The sequence below is a fragment of the Podarcis tiliguerta genome, assembly GCF_965153285.1.
Source record: "Podarcis tiliguerta genome assembly, chromosome: Z".
NCBI classification, from domain to species: Eukaryota; Metazoa; Chordata; class Lepidosauria; order Squamata; family Lacertidae; genus Podarcis; species Podarcis tiliguerta.
The window spans coordinates 33,129,989-33,149,682 of NC_139553.1; the positions used below are offsets into that span (position 1 = coordinate 33,129,989).

General features: G+C 46.4%; 2 protein-coding genes across 5 annotated transcripts in view; both read right to left on the minus strand.

Moving 5' to 3' along the window:
* Positions 1 to 19,694, minus strand: part of LOC310669890 (tigger transposable element-derived protein 1-like) — a 406,885-nt gene that overhangs the window by 71,178 nt on the left and 316,013 nt on the right. The gene's annotated exons all lie outside the window — the stretch shown is intronic.
* Positions 1,042 to 19,694, minus strand: part of SRPX2 (sushi repeat containing protein X-linked 2) — a 30,694-nt gene continuing 12,041 nt past the window's right edge. For 2 of the 4 annotated variants that reach the window (XM_083424335.1, XM_083424334.1), the window contains 9 exons: positions 15,168 to 15,251; positions 12,113 to 12,304; positions 10,202 to 10,378; positions 9,024 to 9,153; positions 8,780 to 8,901; positions 7,775 to 7,954; positions 3,409 to 3,542; positions 3,186 to 3,307; positions 1,042 to 1,516 (listed from right to left, as the gene is read on the minus strand). In XM_083424335.1, coding sequence (XP_083280461.1) covers positions 1,336 to 1,516; positions 3,186 to 3,307; positions 3,409 to 3,542; positions 7,775 to 7,954; positions 8,780 to 8,901; positions 9,024 to 9,153; positions 10,202 to 10,378; positions 12,113 to 12,304; positions 15,168 to 15,251 — 1,322 coding nt within the window. In that variant the 3' untranslated portion in view covers positions 1,042 to 1,335. Of the gene's footprint in view, positions 1,517 to 2,217; positions 2,425 to 3,185; positions 3,308 to 3,408; positions 3,543 to 7,774; positions 7,955 to 8,779; positions 8,902 to 9,023; positions 9,154 to 10,201; positions 10,379 to 12,112; positions 12,305 to 15,167; positions 15,252 to 19,694 lie in introns of those variants that run through there. The other 2 variants (XM_083424336.1, XM_083424337.1) reach the window with 2 other exon arrangements.

Here is a 19,694-nt window from a genome sequence, read left to right on the forward strand (position 1 = left end):
AGATAGCCTAGTACCTTTGCCTTGATGTTCTCTGAGCAGACCAAGTCAATGGGACTCCAATACTAAGCTGATCACCAGTTGAATGTGCCTAGCAATTATTGGTATATAAATGTGGTAGAGCACTATGGAGGTACAGGACCATGTCTCCCCATTGATTTGAGCATCACACAGCCCATTATTTTAAGGCTGATGGGGCTCAGGTATTCTAGGGCACCCTTGGCCAACCTGGTCGTCCCCAGAGATGTTTTTTGGACTGCTTCTCCCACCAGCACCAGCCCAGCTATGGGAGTCCACAAGTAGCAAAATACCTCTTTAGAAAGTACTACCTTTTGGCATGTGTTCTGTTCCTCAGCTGTAAAACACGGGTGGGGTTCCGCTAAATAAAAAAAGGTTTACAGTGGTGCCCCGCAAGACGAATGGCTCGCAAGACGGAAAACCCGCTAGACGAAAGGGTTTTCCGTTTTTCAATGCGCTTCGCAGGACGAATTTCTCTATGGGCTTGCTTCGCAAGACGAAAATGTCTTGCGATTTTTTCCCGCTCCCCACCCCCTTTTTCTAAGGCACTAAGCTGCTAATAGCCCTTTAGCAGCTAATCCGCTAATCCCTTAAGCCTTTAATAGCCTTTAATAGCCGCTAAACCGCTAATAGCGCTAATCCCCTAATAGGGTTGCTTCGCAAGACGAAAAAACCGCTAGATGAAGAGACTCGCGGAACGGATTCTTTTCGTCTTGCGAGGCACCACTGTATATTCATTCCGCCTGCTGCAGAGGTGCCAAATTCCTAGGTGTTCCAACCAGGATGCTTTTAATTCTCAGTATATTAACTACTGCACTGACTAAAAGGAGATAAGGAGTGAGCAGAAACATGTATACTCTTTAAAGAAGAGAAGGTGCCTTCCACTTAATGTAGCTGTAACCAGAGCAGAACCTTCTCTATATGGATTGCTGGTTTGCTCTTGGAAAAAGAGAGAAGAGCTCTGATTCTGGGCTGTCCTCTGGTGACTTGTCTCTGATTGTGATACCTTTACATACACACACACACTGTGGAATGTACGTCTTGTCTAGAAAAGGGTAGGCACAAAATAAAAGACATCCTCCTGGATAATCCCTACAGGAATAGTTATGATTATTTCCCCTTTCTTAATGTGGATGTGGCTGTGGCCCGGGGCACTGCAGGTTCTGCTGTCCTTGTTGGTTCAACTTCAGCAATTTCCTCCCTTCTGTTTCACCTCCAGTTCAATGCTGAAAGGGAAGACCTGGCCCTCCCTTAGCAGGCAGGGCAAGTGAGAGGTCAAAAGGTGTCCACTGTGACTCCTGTGGATGGAGCAGCCCATTATCACTCGCATGTGTCCCTGTTCTGTTCCCTCTGGAGCACTTCGTGGTTGCTCAGCAGGTAGGTATCCACAAAGGAAAAGAGCTCGTCCGGTGTCAGAGGCTGGATGTAGCGCTCACGGTCCACGCCTTCTTTGTCGACCAACACGACGTTGAAGCGGGAGCGGGTGATATGCAGGAACTGCCTATAGAAACAGAACATTGGCTGATTGCCAGTTTGCTGGAGACCCTAAGAGCTCATGGAGGGTAGTGATTTTAGAGCAGGGATGGGAACTGCTTTTGGCCAGAGGGCCAGATCCGCAATTAGCTAACCCTCCATTGGCCACATTGACAGGCAATTGCAGCTGCTCACCTGTCAGGTCACCTGACCCTTTATTCCGCCAAGCATTTCCCATGAGAAGTAGGAAACACCAAGCCTCAGTTCTTTTAAGTGTGCTCCAAACCTTCCTTTGCAGTAGCTTGAATTTTCCTGCTCCTGACACCATGTGATGACAAATAAGGGCACGGCCATACCCAGCTTCCCCATATCTGGAGGCCCTAGGGAGCCAGCATGTAACTTGAGTGCTTGCCCTGACTGACTGCTTATGTGTTACCAGGCCAGGTTCAATGTTTTTGCATTATTTTATAAAGACATTGGGAGCCGGATAACTCTAGGACTGCCTGAGCCCTTCTATCCCTGCCTGATCACTGCAATCTTTTGGGTGAGTCTCTGTTGCTGGCTTCCCCATGGCTCAGGACTACTAGAAGCTGCCAGTTGCCAATTTGCTATTGGCTTGCTGTTCCACTGCAACTAAAGCCAAGGTATCTATCTGCATCATGGAGTGAGAGTGTCAAGTGGATACAACAGGGTCAGAACAGGAGCAATATAGGCAAAGGGAAATACGTCTCGGGGTCCACCACATTTTATTCCAGACCCCAGTTCACTGAGATGAATGAAGGATCTGGTGCCATCTTCACAGCATCAGATCAAAGCTCCACTTAGTCCACCATCTTGTTTCCAGTAGCGGACACCCAAATGCTTCTTGCAATTTCACAAGCAGGACATGACGACAATAACAGCCCTTTAATTGTTCCACAGCTACTGTTCCTGAACCTGGAAGATGCATGTAGCCATATTGGCTTGTACGATACGATACAATACGATACCTTTATTGTCATTGTCCCGTACAGAACAACGAAATTGAAAATCTACATAAAACATTCAAAACCCAACAAGCCTGCTATCCCAGCTATCCCAACCTGGTTAGCCCCCTAAAAACTCTGATACCCCATTTTTAAATACAATATACTCCCATATAGACTCCTTACAATGCGCTTAAAATCAAAATCGCATTTGGGTAGAAACTGTTTCTCAAACGGCTAGTCCTAGTCTTTATAACCCTGTACCTTCTTCCAGAAGGCAGAAGCTGAAAAAATCATTTCCAGGGTGTGCACTATCCTGCGCTATCTCTGCAGCTTTCTTATGGCACCTGGAACCATAGATTTGATCCAAGATGGGAAGAGCGCACCCAATTATTCTCTCCGTAGTCTTTACAACCCTGGACAGCATTGTTTTTTCCCTGATTGTGCAGCTCCCAAACCACACACACAGACCATAAGTTAATACACTAACTGTTGGCTTTAAAGATTTTTAAATTCTAAGTGGTCTCCACCACATTTTGTGGCAGCTGAATAGCACAAATTAAAAATTACAAATGTGGAAAAAATAGACCCCCCTCTTCATTTTGTTTTTGCCTTATCATGCGCACTCTTCTCTTTGTAACATCCCAGCAAGTGGTTGCCCAAGGCCAGTAACATTCGTCACTGAGCAGGGATTTGAACCTGAACCTCTGCCAGCCACTCTGCACCACTAACCTGAGCCCTTCAATGATGTTCTCTGAGAGTCGGTGCTCACGGATCCGCCCCACCTCATGAGGCGGCAGCCCCACCAGCTCGATGACGGTGATGTGGCGCAAGTCCAGCCCACATGTGGCTTGCTGCAGTGAAGAGAGAAGCAAATGGTTGGAGGAACCCAGTAGCTGGAGAAGGGAAGGAAGGGTGTGAGTTCTAGGATGGAAACTCAAGAGGAAGGGCTTACCTGCAGCATGCTGTTCTGCATCTTATAGTAGCGGTCAGAAGGATCAGGAGCAGAGATGATGAGCAGCCGGCGCTTTTCATAGAACTGGTCCAGAAGGCCGGCAGCAGAGTTCACATCCACATTGATCTGCATGGCTGTCGGCAGGGCATGAGAAGACACAGGGTTTTAGCATGCTAGATGGGTACATGCTAGATGAGTAGCAATATGAAGAATGGAGAGCAGTAATAGTGGCAATAGGTCCACCTGCCACACTGTAGGAATGGATACTGACGAACATCTCTGAGTGTCCCCCCCAAATGCCTCCTTTCTGCCATCACCGCTATTACTTTTCTGGGGAGTGGAGCCAGATTACTAACCTTGCTCACACAATAGATCAAGTGAACCTGTTGGACTCCAACTCACCTGGGTCCCAATCAGTATAGCTAGTAAGGGCTGATGGGAGTTGTAGTTCAATAGCATCTGGAGGGCCATAGGTTCCTTGCCCCCACGCCTTTGCTAGGGATATCATCTCAGATACCCAAATTGGTTCACATGGTTGGTCACAATGGTGCAAATGGATCTTGTCTACACTTTGTGCTCTCAGCTGAGCACACACACTTTCACTTCCAGTCCCCTCTCTTCAGGAACACTAAGGGGCGTTGCCCTACAGCTAGTGAAAAGATTTGGTTCCTTGTAATCAGCGGGTGACGCTGTGGGTTAAACCACAGAGCCTAGGACTTGCCGATCAGAAGATCGGTGGTTCGAATCCCCGCGATGGGGTGAGCTCCCATTGCTCGTTCCCTGCTCCTGCCAACCTAGCAGTCTGAAAGCACGTCAAAGTGCAAGTAGATCAATAGGTACCGCTCCGGCGGGAAGGTAAACGGTGTTTCCATGCGCTGCTCTGGTTCGCCAGAAGCGGCTTAGTCATGCTGGCCACATGACCCAGAAGCTGTACGCCGGCTCCCTCGGCCAATAAAGCGAGATGAGCGCCGCAACCCCAGAGTCAGTCACGATTGGACCTAATGGTCAGGGGTCCCTTTACCTTTACCTTAATCACTGTTCTTAAGCTGGCAATGCAACAATATGCTCAGAAGGACCATGGCAGGGGAAGATGTTATTCATCACTGCCCCAACAGCCATTTCTTCCAGGTTCTAAGTTGAGGATGAGGAAACACTGGTCCTCCAGCTATTGGACTCCAGTTCACATCAGCCCTAGCTGTAATAGTCAATGGTCAGGGATGATTGGAGTTGGAGTCCAGGAACATTTGAAGGAGCACAGGTTCCTCTCCCATGTTCTAACAATGCTGAAATGGGGTTTCCAGTTCACAGAATTAGAGACTTGGGGCATTGGAAGGACCCCAAGGATCATCTAGTCCAACCCCCTGCAATGCAGGAATTTGCAGCCATCCTATTATGGGGATCAAACCTGCAACCTTTGCATTATCAGCACCACGCTCTAACCAAGTGAGCTGTCTGAACCAAAGTTCAGAACAAGCCCAATGAAATTTGAGAGCCCAAAGTCCACTACTGCTGTTTCCTTCAACATCTATAATAATTTTCTGCCATCAGAACAGTAAAATATTCATAACACTTGTAAAGAACTCCAGATCATATATCTATAGGGCCAGGAAAAAAGCAGATTCTCGCCCCTTTTTTCTTTTTTGGTGTCAAATACAATGTCCCAGTGCCAATAACAGCAAAAATATGTAGAAAAGAATAAGAAACTGGAATTATAGTATCAAAATAACCACTTTTGAGGTTTTCTGCAACCAAACAGTAAATTTTCCATATATGATTTGGATAATCACCAATCACACACCAACATATCCAGCAGTGTGAGATGACATTGAATTGCATCTGGCTCTAAGCTTTCCTTGGGTGCAAGGCCCTGTCTAGACATGTCATGACTCCTGACTGCGCAGAGGTTTCAAGTGTATTCAGTTGCATGTGCTTAGAAGCCCCATTCAGATGTTTAGCAGTGGAACCACGAAGGAGCATTGAGATCTGGAATAGCCTGTGTGCCCTGAATCGTCTCCTTGTTTCCATTTCTCAATTCAAAGCAAGAACTGAATGGATACCACACTGTGAATGTTGTAGCAATGATTTCAGGTCTGATTTATGTCATAAAAGTGCAGTGGAGGAGAAGCTTCACTCTGTGTAACCTTAGGCAGGATTTTTGAGAATGTTTGGACCTCAAAGAACCTGATACTTAAGCATCTTCAATCCCCATGTAGGGCTAACATTAGGAAGTGGGATATACATTTAAAACTAAGAGATGCCTCTGAGATCAGAGCTCCCTGTATTTTATTTCCCATTTTCTCATTTAACAGCATTCAACAGTGGATATAAATCTACACAAATTGAATAATATTTCCTGTGACTTCTTCCCCTTCTGCGGTTTCTTATTTTTCTGTCATTTTCTTACTGCATATCTTAATTTATCCTTTTTAAAAAACAAATTTACCCTTTATAATTCCTTTAAATTTCTTCCTGCTCATGTTTAGATTAATCCTGCTAATGTTTTTAACTGTTTACAATTTGTTTTCACATATTTAACAAATCCCCCCCCCCCCTTCTATCACAAAAAGTCTATCATCTTGATCTGTTAATCTGCTGGTTAGTTTTGCCATCTCTGCATATTCCATCAGTTTTAATTGCCAATCGTCTCTTTGCGGGGGGGGGGGGCTGTTCCTCTTTCCAATTTTGGGCATATATCATTCAGGTAGTCATGGCTGCATACATAAATATGTGAGATCACAGTGATGCTTCTAGCATGACATCACTGCTCTGAGCTCCAACTGACATAATCTCAGTTGCTGTTTCTTATTTCTATCAGCAGTTGGATCAGCTGGGAAATAACTGAATTGCAGAGAGCATTCTTAGGTTCATTGTTAGTTTAGCCAGGCATTGTATTTACCAACAGGGTTAATGGTTGTTTCATCTATCTATATCTATCTATCTGTCTGTCTGTCTGTCTGTCTGTCTGTCTGTCTGTCTGTCTATCTATCATCTATCATCATCTCTCTCTCTCTCTCTCCACAGCATTTTTGATTGTCTATTAGGAACTTAAAAAGGTAAAAGGTAAAGGACCCCTGACAGTTAAGTCCAGTCGCAAATGACTCTGGGGTTGCAGTGCTCATCTTGCTTTACAGGCTGAGGGTCTGTGGCCAACATGACTAAGCCGCTTCTGGTGAAACCAGAGCAGTGCACAGAAACACAATTTACCTTCCCGCCAGAGCGGTACCTATTTATCTACTTGCACTTTGACGTGCTTTCAAACTGCTAGGTTGGCAGGAGCACGGACCAAGCAACGGGAGCTCACCCCATCGCAGGAATTCAAACTGCTGACCTTCTGATCGGCAAGCCCAAGAGGCTTAGTGGTTTAGACCACAGCACCACCCACGTCCCCTATTAGTACTTTAGGGAGTTATTTATTATAGGTTTTCTGCATAGATGGTAAGTAAATGCATTTAGAGAAATTTGGATTCTCAGCCCATCTTACACACACAAAACCTGCCCGCTAAGCCTTTTGTATCTTCCTTGACATTTCTCCCTTTCTGGGGATGCCCCTGGGATGCTTGCTGATGTTTGTGTCCTGTTTGCTGGTCAGAAAACACCCCCAAGAAACACAAATAATGTCCAGCCTTCAACAACTCTTGCTTGGACATCTACGGCCAGCAAGCCAGGCAATAGTCCTGCCTACTAGTTGCAGAGTGTGTGTGTGTGTGTGTGTGTGTGTGTGTGTGTGTGCGTGCCTTCCACGCACTTGTAGCAGGAATGAGGCAAATACATTTAAAACAAATACTTGCGTTAACTGCGTAAGATCACAGTGATGCTTGATTGCAAAACAATACTCTGAGCTGAAGCTGATGTCACCAAGCCGTGGCTGCTCTGATGTGTTTGTTTCTAACTGAGCTGTAGGTGGAGTTGGAGAGTTTTTTTGGATCTGGCTAATTTTGAAACAATTGCGTGCTTTGTCTGTAAATACAATGCCTAGCTAATCTAACAATAGACCCAAAAATGCTCTCTGCAATCTGGTTTCTCCCCAACTGATGCAGCTGCTGTTAGAAATGGAAAACAATAACCGAGATGATGTCAGTTAGAGCTCAGGGCAGTGATGTCATGGTGAAAGCATCACTGTGATCTCAGAGGCATGGCTTAGTTTTAAAGGTATATCCTGCTTTCCCCTCAGCAGCAGCCTGTGAGGCTGCTTATAAGCTTGCATCCAGTTAAGTTCTACTCAAGAGCAGACCCCTTTTAAATCAACAGACCTAGCTTAAATCATGCCTATTCATTTCAAAGGGTGTACTCTGAGTAGAACTGATTTTGGGTACAACTGTTGCCCTTTACCCTAGTTCTTCTGCCCTCAACCCCAACACACACTTACGGATGCACGTGGGCTGAGAGCCAGACCACTGGCGGCTGGACTGACAGACCCTCAAGGGGGCACCCTGGCGTTCATAGCCTCCATCACAGTGGTACTCGCAGGTTGCTCCGTAGTTGTTCCCTGCTGAGGTGCAGCTGACATAACCGTGCTCTGGTGGTTTTAGAACAGGACAGCGACTCACTGTGGAAGGGAAGGTTAGGAATCAGAACCCAAAGTCTTCCTCGCCTCCAACACAACACAGGCCACATCCACACTTGTGCATTTAAACTACTGTGACGCCACTTTGACAGGCATGACACGCCCCTAGGGTACCCTAGGGACTAATCTGTTAAAAGTGCTGAGTGTTGTTATGAAACTCCTAATCCTCTCAGAACTACAATTATCAGAGTGGTTTAACCACCTGTTCCCAAGGAACTGGGAACAATCTAAAGTTATCCCACAAGGGAGTGGATTCTAGAAAAGGTAGTCTGGCGACAGAAGCTTAGAACTCCTCAGGCTGCTCCCAACCTTGCTCGCTCAGAACTATCCAAGGTCCTGCAACTCTGCCTTGCCCCATTCCCCATCGGACCTGGCTTCGGATCAGAACATGGCATTTGTAGCAAGTAACAAAACGTCCTGGTCTGGCCTTGGTGCCAAACCACATGCTATTTTAAATGAATGGTTTGAACTTGTATCTTCCAACCTCCTGGCAGGAGTCATGGAGGAATGGGGCTGGAAGGGGAGTTGATGCGGATCGGGACTGCTCTTGCCAAAAATGGCCCACCTCCACCTACCAAGCTGCTATTCTCTCCAACTGGAATGTTGTTATTGGCAAACAAAGCTCTCAGAGGAGAGACTTTCCAACGGGACCATGGCCTGGAGACAGGGGTAAAACCTACCCACGGTTGAAATCTAAACCATGCCTCTCTCGCTGCTCCTATTTAAGAGAAGAGGCAAAGGTGTAAGCAGCAACCTCACATTTAGTGTAATGCCTTGGAGATACGAGGGATAGGTCCTATCCCCTACCTTGGATGCGCACAAAAAACTTGCAGCTTGCTCGGTTGTATGCCTGGTCATAGACGGTGTAGCGGATAATGTGTTCTCCTTCAGAAAATTCGGATCCTGGTTCTGGGCCCCGGAGTGTCATCCTGGACTCGAAAGACAGAGAGATATGTCAGGATGTAAATATGAGGGCTGGGTTTGAACTTTTTCTTTCAAAAAGAATCATTAAACTGTGCTGAGACCCCAGTGCAGCCTCCCCCAAGCTTACTGTTTGATGACACCATCAGCGGAGTCCTTTGCCCGAGGTGGATCCCAGTACACAGTGGCTGTCAGCTTGTTGGGTTCTGCCATTCGCACTCGAGACTCAGGACATTGGATTTTCGGAGGCTCTATGTCTGCTTGAGTAGAATCAGAAAGGAACTCCATGGAAACAGGCAGCAACTGGGAGGAAAGTTTCCGCCTTGGGCCTGAATAACAAATGACTGGCCACATCCAAATTGTCAATATTTTGCAGGAAGGATTCAAGAGCATTCCAGAAATATTGGTTTGTGCCATTAAACTGGATTAAAGTGCTCTTTTCCAACAAATCCACTTTTTAAAAAATGGACTTTTTGCCGATGGGAAGGTGACAGGAAATGCACTAAAAACTCTGGGATATAACTGTTGGACCACTAAGGCAAATGGGAGCCCATCAGGGCTATAAAGCATGATATACAGTAAGTATTCTTAAATAAATATTTAGGTTGTGGTATGAATGATTGCAGGGACGCGGGTGGCGCTGTGGGTTAAAGCCTCAGTGCCTAGGGCTTGCCGATCGAAAGGTCGGCGGTTCGAATCCCCGCAGCGGGGTGCGCTCCCACTGTTCGGTCCCAGCGCCTGCCAACCTAGCAGTTCAAAAGCACCTTCGGGTGCAAGTAGATAAATAGGGACCGCTTACTAGCGGGAAGGTAAACGGCGTTCCGTGTGCTGCGCTGGCTGGCCAGATGCAGCTTGTCACGCTGGCCACGTGACCCGGAAGTGTCTTCGGACAGCGCTGGCCCCCGGCCTCTTTGAGTGAGATGGGCGCACAACCCTAGAGTCTGTCAAGACTGGCCCGTACGGGCAGGGGTACCTTTACCTTTACCTATGAATGATTGCGGAGTAGCTAGCTGTCCAAAAGACATATCCCCAGCTGGTTTAATGGCCATTCCCCTTAGCAGTCTTTGGAAACTGTAGTTCCATTGTTGTGCCCAGAGAGATTTCTGCACAGAAGATTCTTAGGGAGTTCTCAGGGAGCTGTGATAGCTAGCCCAACAGATGGAAAGCCAGCTTAAATATGTCAAGTACATGTACATTGGCAATTTCCCCTCCTGTTTCAGTTTCCATCAGAATTCTCTGACATTCCTGGTAGTGGCAATGGCGACTTATTCCATGCAATATGTGTGGTTGGCTCCGGGAAGAATTTACCTACACAAATTGGCTCGCTGCCACTCCAATGTCCGTCTTCTAAGCACACACGACTGCGATCGCCTTCCCGGTGGTATCCAGGCCGGCAGGTGTAGTCACAGTGAGAATCGACCTTGACTCCATCCGAACACTGGTATGATCCATGGTAGATTGCCGGCAGCGTAGGGCACCGAATCTCTGTGCACAGAAAGAGAACTTGAAAGTTCCCCAGCCTCTTCATGGAGTTACAACCCCCTGGATACCAGCTTCAAAGTGTTTCAAGCTTTGTAGCAAAAATACTAAGGTCATGCCTGCAACCTGCATTTTAAGCAGATTTTTTTAAAAAAAACAACAACACAACATCCTGGGAACTGTAGCTTGTTAAAGGTGCTGGGAATTGTAGCACTGTGAGGGTGCTTTGGGGAAGCTGATCCATGCAACTGTGTGCAGCAGGTTAACATGAGAGATAGTGGCATGTCACAGAGTCACGCTTTTGCTCTCGCAAGATTGAATGTATTGCCCTCAGCTGTACTCGAGGGACAATTCCAACAAATTCCACACAGAAACACTTATGTCCCTGTGGAGATGGCAGTACTGAACCGGTGGCGCATGCCCTTCTGGCTTGCACTCTTTATAAAGACTTGAGGAATGAGACTATCACCCCTCTTTTATTGTCCATTCCCGGTTGCCCAACCACTGCCCCAGTGTCCTTTCTCTTGGCAGATCAAGATGAGCAGGTGACAGCAAAGGTTGCAAGGTTTTTAGCTGGGGCAATCAGAATAAGATCCACTATTTGACTATTGATTCAAAACCCTAAAATGTATTTTATATAACTGACTTTTATTTCTATTCTTTGTATATCGTATTGTTGTTTTATTGCTATGGCCAATGGCTGACACAAATAAAGATTCATTCATTCATTCATTCATTCATTCATTCATTCATGTCACAGAGTAGCTAATTGAGCAGGAATCTGAATTCAGCTCCCCGCTTCCCCTGTGCAAATCCAATTCTTCAACAATCTGTGCCAGGAATCAGCATGATCCAAAGAGGGAGAGCTTTGCTACGTTGACCGGTTACTCAGACTAAGGAAGCAAGCCTGAAACAACAGCTCCTATTGGCTCCTTAGGTTGCCTGGTCTGCCTGGGCTAACAGAACTAATTCTGGTGTTGTCGTATAGCAGGGATCAGGCTTCCTCTGCCTGAGAGCTGTTCTAATGGTGCAGGATTAATATGCCTGGACCCTTCTATGAATCCCTTGGTCCTTCATACTCAGTCCTTTCACAAACCTCCTTTTGCCCTTGATATAAAGCACTCTTGAAACCAGCGGTGAAAATCAATACAGTTCTGAAATGTTCAGCCTGCCTTCTTGATTAAAAATGATGCCCAGCTGTATCAAAGCATAGATTAAAAATCTCATTGGTCTCTGGAACAACGAGCAGGCAAAGTTTTATGACAATATCTTAAGAGGTGTCAAAATCTGCAACTGAACAGATAATTTTCCAAAATACATAGTAGATGTGTATGTCTGTTCTCTGCCAGCAATTACGTCTGACACATAGAATTGTAAGGACCACAAGCATGGGCACAGCTAGAGGGGGGCAGGGAGGGCCAGCTGCCCCCCCATCAACAAAAAACATTAAAAATCCGTACATAGCTAACGGAGGTTCTGCCCCCCCCAACAAAAATCCTGGCTATGCCCATGACCACAAGACTCATCTTGTCCAACTCTCTGCAATGCAGAAATCTTTTTCCCCAACATGGGGCTTGAACTCACAACCCTGAGATTAAGAGTATCTTGCTCTACCAACTGAGCTATCCTGCAGGCTCATCTTGGGTTATGTTGATGGCATCCTATGTTGAGTACTTTAATGGGGTTTCCTGAGGATGGCTGTAATGTGGATCGGCCTCTGGACACTGATGTGACACTTACGTCTGCAGTAGGCATGTCCTGACCAGCGACGGTTTAGCAGACACTGTACGGACCTCTGGCCAATCAAGCGGTATCCACGGTCGCACGAAAGCTCACAGCGCGTCCCCAGGCTGCTGCGGTAATTACCTCCACGGGGAGAATAGCATGTAGCCTCCCCATGATAAATGCTCAACAGGTGACACCACTGGGGAACTGAGAGAGAGAGAGAGAACCTCATTTAGGTATTCTAGCTATCAAGAGCAAAAGCTTTCGTAACTCAAGGGACCACCAGCTCCCATATATACCTGCTCATGCGTTCAGATATACCATGGGGATTTGATCCAGGCGCCCCCCCCCCCCCATTGTTTGCAATAAGATGAGTGGTTGTGAATTCTGGTGCTGGAGGAGACTCTTGAGAGTCCCGTGGACTGCAAGAAGATCAAACCTATCCATTCTGAAGGAAATCAGCCCTGAGTGCTCACTGGAAGGACAGATCCTGAAGCTGAGGCTCCAGTACTTTGGCTATCTCATGGGAAGAGAAGACTCCCTGGAAAAGACCCTGATGTTGGGAAAGATTGAGGGCACTAGGAGAAGGGGACGACAGAGGACGAGATGGTTGGACAGTGTTCTCAAAACTACTAACATGAGTTTGGCCAAACTGTGGGATGCAGTGGAAGACAGGAGTGCTTGGCATGCTCTGGTCCATGGGGTCACGAAGAGTCGGACATTACTAAACGACTAAACAACAACAACAACAGAATGGTTGTGAAAGGATGAGACTTTTTCATGTGAAACACAGAAAATATAATACCAGCATGGTGTTTATCATAGCATATTTATCAGGTGTTTATTTACCCCAAATAAGTTTGTCCCAAAGTTCAACTGAAATTTAATGCTCCTGTGGCATAATCCCATTACCTCTACTTCTGCCCACTCTGGGGCAGCAGATAGTAAGTTTTTGTCCTTTTCTATCCAACATCTCTTCAGCAATAAGAAGATTTCTGTCATGTCCACCTCCGACTTCTCTTTCCAAAGCTAAACACCCCCAGTTTCTTTAAACTTTCCTAATAGGATTTGCTTTCTGTACCATAGACAATCTTCATTCCCCCTCCCCCCCGCCACTAAATTCCTTTCAATTTGCATCCTCCTTAAAAGTGTGGCCCACAGAACCAGGCTGAGTTCTCTGGATAAGGTCTGACTAGTATGGTTAGTTATTTGGCCATGGAAGAAAGCACTCTGTGTGTGCTCTGTGGAATTTTCTTTGTTATTGTTCCTTAACAAGCTCCAGGCTTTGAAAACCAGGCCCAGGGGCCCAGCTCTGGTGAACAATTGCACAGCCTTGGAGTTTCCCCAACTAGCTGCCCCTAATTTTACATTTCAGGCAAACTTCTGAATTCAGGAACTGTGGTAAATTAATTTTGTGCCAGCTGTTTCCCTGCCTTTACATCAATTATTTAATCAGGGCCGACCCAGCCACAGAGCAAAACAGCAGCTCTTGGCTGTCCCCATAGGACCCCATGGCTAGCATTATCCAGGCAGGTCAAGGGCCGGTTGTGTGAAAGGGAAAAGAGAATATCTGCCCACAATGGTTGCCTAGCACTGTTTACAAACTACAGTTCGCAGGATTCATTGGGGGAAGCCATGGCTTGTTAAAGTGTTATGATACTGCTTTATAGTGCAGATAGGGACCCAACATTGTGGTGGGCCCTTCTGTTTCTAAGTTTTCCAATTTGAGCAGGTAAGTTACCTAAATGGCCTACAAGGCTCCCCTCAGTCTCTCTGACAACAACTATATATTTAGCACTCTTATACCACCTGGGAACTATGGTTTGCTAAGGGTGCTTAGAGTTGTTAAAGGTAAAGGGACCCCTGACCATTAGGTCCAGTCGTGACCGACTCTGGGGTTGCGGCGCTCATCTCGCTTTATTGGCCGAGGGAGCCGGTGTACAGCTTCCGGGTCATGTGGCCAGCATGACTAAGCCGCTTCTGGTGAACCAGAGCAGCGCACGGAAACGCCGTTTACCTTCCTGCCGGAGCGGTACCTATTTATCTACTTGCACTTTGATGTGCTTTCTAACTGCTAGGTTGGCATGAGCAGGGACCGAGCAACAGGAGCTCACCCCGTCGCGGGGATTCGAACTGCCGACCTTCTGATCGGCAAGCCCTAGGCTCTGTGGTTTAACCCACAGCGCCACCCGCATCCCATGCTTAGAGTTGTTAGGAGACCCCTATTCCCCTATTCAGAGAGTGGGAAATTGCCAGAGTGGTTTAACAAACAATTCATTTTCCCAGGGAACTCTGGGAATCGTAGCTCTGTGAGGGGAATAGGGGGGTCTCCTGAGGGCGTATCCTAACACCTATCAGCATCCTTAACAAATGACAGTTCCCAATATTCTTTGGGGAAAGCCACGACTGTCACAGCAATATTATAGTGCTTGAAATGCAAGTGGGGCGTAGGAGTGCGCAGACGCCAAACACCAAACATGTGAAGCATGCCATTAATGAGAATATGCTCACCCAATGTTTGAGCATACAGGGCTCTTCCTCACAACTGGGAAACTAGATGGAGTTCCATGTAAGACCCCTATATGCCTACAGTCCTTGCTCACTAATGCTCTATGTTCAGTCCCTGAGAAGTATGGCTAGTGGGTGTATGGTGATTGCACTAGGGCTAGTAATTGAGGTCCCATTCCCTCCTCACACCTCCAATCAATGTGTGTATGTAGGTTCCTGACACCCTTACTGCTTGCCTCTTGCATCCCTCAGGCTGCAGGAGGGATGAAGAGCCAAAAAGATGGCACCTTTCCAAGGAAGAACCAAAAAGATGGCCCCTTTCCAAACTTCCCCCTCCCCCAGGGAATGATGTATGTGCGACCTGGGCACAGCTGGGCCTTCCAAAAGATCACATGAAAATTACTGAGAGTGGCTGGCCTCCATATGTCATTGGACCCCAACTCCCATCAGCCCTACTCAGCCTGGCCAATGGTCAGTGCTGATGGAAGTTGTAGTCCAATATCGTTTGGATGGCAGTGCACTTTTTAAGATTATTTAGCTCTACCAATCTGAAAATGCTTACCTCGATATTCTGGAGCAAGAACATGGGAGGTTTCTTCAGCATACACCTCATTGGTTTGCCTTTCTGCAGCGGAGTAGCCAGATCCTGGCACAAAGGAGGAAGAAACAGAAAGTGACAATGCTCATCTCCAGATTGTCTACATCAGGGGTCAGCAAACTTTTTCAGCAGGGGGCCGGTCCACTGTCCCTCAGACCTTGTGGGGGGCCGGACTATATTTTGGAGGGGGAAAAAGAACAAATTCCTATGCCCCACAAATAACCCAGAGATTCGTTTAAAATATAAGGACACATTCTACTTATGTAAAAGCACACTGATTCCTGGACCTTCTGCTGGCTGGATTTAGAAGGCGATTGGGCCGTATCTGGCCCCCAGGCCTTAGTTTCCTACCCATGGTCTACATACCTGACATTTAGAAGACATCTGAAGGCAGTCCTGTTCAGGAAAGTTTTTAATGTGTGACATTTTAATGTATTTTTAATCTTTGTTGGAAGCCGCCCAAAGTGGCTTGGGAAACCCAGCCAGATGGGCAGGGTACAAATAATAAATTATAATATTATTATTATTATTATCCTTGTTCCCAGTGCTCTTTTTCTAGAAAAACAGGTGCCGGAATTCAACATGAACGCCTCCCTTGTTCTCTTATAATGGCAATAGCGCCATTGGTGAGTTCTGATGGGTTCTGGATGGGGGAAAAAAGCCCTGCTTGTTCCTGTCCCAAATCAGAATAACATCACCCCCACAATGATGCAAACTCTGCCAAATTGGTTCCAAATCTGAGCCAACGATGCCATTGCCCAGGGGAAAGTCTTGAGTTTGGTTCCTCATCCCTAGAAATCATCTTGGTCCCTGATCTGTCCATTGGGGATTTCTTTTGAAATTTTGCTACTGATTACACAAATGCACAAGACGCAAACTGCAGCGGGTAGCCGTCTTTGTCCTGGGTGGGTGGGAGGGGAGGCAGGTCAGGGGCAAAAATCCAGAAATGCAGGAAAATGTACTTAATAGGACTGACTGAAATGTCACAAGCATTTGACCTCCAAAGGTCTTCTTCAAGCCGGATGGTAAGAAAAAGAAACAAAGGGTGTCTGTGGTGGATCTCGGGGTCTCAAATTTCAGTGGTGCCCTGTGTGAGACATCAAAATTCAGCAAAACACCCCCCCACACACCTCCCATGCTCCATTCTAAATCCTAGTTGCACCACCCCCAAGTCTCCACGCTCAATGTGACTGAACTGGATGCACTGCTCAAAATCCACCTCTGGTGGGGTTGGTGGAGGGAGAGAAAGAATAATTTTTTTAAAGCCCCAGTCAGAAAAATAAGCTTTGGGCCTTTTCTTATGCCTACTTGAGTTCTGCCTGTTCTACCTGTACATTTGCAAATCAAAATCATACTAAGGCAGCACAAGTTTCCAGCACTTTTTCCTCACAAGCAAAGTGATCTTATAAATGTCTCCAAAGTTATATAGTACTTGAGGAGAGGCATTAAGAAGTTGTTTTATGTTGGGATCCATCATGCAGGTCTTGCAAATCTTGGTTGCAACTTGTCATCTTCTGAAACATCCTCGAAAGGGCATCAGAGTTGGTGAATAAGACACCTACAAAGGTGAGGCTCTACCTGCTAAAATCCCTTTATGAATTGCATCTGGTGTTGAATTCAGTAGGTCAAGGGAGGGGAGAGGATGTACATTCGTGAATTGGGTTCCCAACCTCAAAACCAATCATTAGAGCATATACCCTCCGAAAAAAGTTCTTGCACAAATATTTCTTCCCAGGAGCAGCCTGGTTAGGACTGCTGGCATGAACCACCAGACTAAACAGTTTTTTATGCCAGGTCTGTTAAATGCAGGAAGCAACATGGAGATGACATGGAAGCAGAGATTGCCAGAGTGCAACTTAAATCTATTAAGCCTTTTTACCAGTTTCAGTTGGTAAGGCAGCTGCAACTATTTCTGGGTTGGGCTCGCCTGACCACTGTCAGCCATGCACTGGTAAACCTCCAGGTTGGATTACTACAACATGCTCTGTGTGGTGCTGCCCTTGAAGCTGACCCAGAAGCTGCAGCTAGTGCAAAATGTGGCAGCTCAACGGCTCATTACTACCTCACTGCTGAAATAATTGCACCTAGCTACAAGGTGAGGTTCAAGGTGCTGGTATCAGTGCACAAAGCAATATACAGCTTGGAACCAGGATAGGCTTGGGATCTGCTAGGACCACATCAGCCGCTACATACGGTACCCAACTAATCACTGCATTCTGTAGGAGAGAAAGCGTGTTCTCCTTGGTTTGGTTGGCCCAAAGTGTGATTGGGCTCCTTGGGTTGCTGGGGAGACTTTGATGTTGCCAATTTTGAGTGACAGCCTGAGTTGAATATATTCCCTGCGCGCAGCGTTGAGCTTCCTCTTTTTGCTGCGTGCATCGGATCAGTCGCCCACCCTCCCTAATTTTAGGGTGTTTGTTGCACTTGACCTTGCTATGCCTGTCATGGTGTCGTCTGCTTTTGGGGCAGGGGCCTGGTAGGAATTTTGTCCATTTGGCTGATTGGCTGGTGCCATTTGGTTTTTGCCTACTGCGTAGAAAATCGTCACAACTTGTAAGGTTGCGGTTAGGCATTGGTTTTAGAAAATTGGTTGGTGGAGGGGTATGGATTGGCTGTGCCTGCCCCTCAAATGCTGCTGCAGCAAGGGTATTCCGTTAAAGGAATCCAGTGGCTCACCATGCTTTTGTCTGCACCCCTGTAAAGGGGGATAGGGCCACACAAGAGCCCCTGGGAGCATTTGGGGAGAGGTGAGGATCTCATACCCAGCTCCATCTACTCCCCATAAAATGTTTTCCCTTACTAACTTCTCTGGCTTGCCAGTTCTGTCCCTGGGCGGGGACATATAGTCGCAACCAATGCCTAAGCAACCACTCACATTGTTTGTATTTTAATAAAGTTGTGGCCAAAATTATGCCAAAACAAAACAAAAATTATGGTGTGAAGTGTGAATTTATTTAGGGGTGGCTTGGGGACCTTGACACACAAAACCCTGCACTTTCCATCCTGTTAGGAGGTCTATTCTGCACAATAATGGAATTGGACCCTTTGCATGGCAGAACTCCCTCCCACTGCATATCAGACAGGCACCCCCTGTATTGCCTGCGAAAAAGGTTCACCTTCCAACAAGCCTTCTGAAACCTTTATTCCACTTGGTATCTGTCTTGAATCTGAACTGATTTTATGTATATGCTGCTGTCTTAAACTGGTTTTTTTTAATAGTTACAATCATTTTTAATAATTGTTTTTATGTTTGCAATTGTCTTAACTGCTTTTATATGTGTACCGGTTCTATATAGCTTATTATTTTGTGAATTGCTTTGGGGTGCCTCATGGGAAGTGATTCACAAATGCAAGGAAATGAAATGATAGCAAGGGTGATGATGAAATATTCGCTGGCTACTGCAGGAGAAGACTGCCCCTAAACTATTCCCTCTACGACCTCATCCACACTTAGGCTTGTCCCACAATTTCTAGGTACGGGTTTGAGAGGTTCTTAATTTGTCCTGCCACTTTCCACAGGAAAAACCCACCGTTTGCAGAGAACATCAGTTGGGTTTTCTGCATACAGTGGTACCTCGGGTTACATATGCTTCAGGTTACATACGCTTCAGGTTACAGACTCCGCTAACCCAGAAATAGTACCTCGGGTTAAGAACTTTGTTTCAGGATGAGAACAGCAATCGTGCTCCAGTGGCACGGCAGCAGCAGGAGGCCCCATTAGCTAAAGTGGTGCTTCAGGTTAAGAACAGTTTCAGGTTAAGTACGGACCTCCGGAACAAATTAAGTACTTAACCAGAGGTACTACTGTATTGACCTTTGTTCTGATTCAGTGGTAAAAAAAAGTGGGTTTTTCCAGGGAAAGTTGTGGGGCAAAAGGAAAACCTCTCAGACCCATGCCTAGAAATTATGGGACTACCAGAAGTGTGGGTGAGCCTTATTTCTGATGTTTAGGATGTAAAGCTCTTATGCAGTGAAAACCATATCATCCACTCCCTTGGTACCAGCAGGCTTGGGGATGCCCAAGGTTTGCAGGTGCACATTTTTTAAAATAATAATAAATAAATCACCCTAAGAGAAAACCCCTCTTCCTGAAACAGCTCATAAGGATTGAGTATGCTGTGTCCCTGGAATCCTGCCAGCCTGTTGCTTTTAGTTGGGAGGAACAGAATGAAGTGACTGGAATCAGCAGCACTTGACGCTGCAACATTTTGTTACACGTCTCATTTATTTCGTTAAAAATGGATTCAAATTGCTTTCTTTGTTGGGGGAGTTCAGCTGCGATAATCAGCTGTTCTAAGAAATGGCATCATGCAACCTGTCTATGAAGGCTCCGAACAAGAGAGTAGCGCATGGGGCTTTGTGCTACCACTGGGTTTTGTGCTGCCGCTGTCTTGACACCTGTGCCAACTGAGTTCAAGGACGTCATATGAGTTTGTAGTGGGAGAGATGGCTGCCTCCCATCACCCACCCCATACAATTCCCCAGGATTGA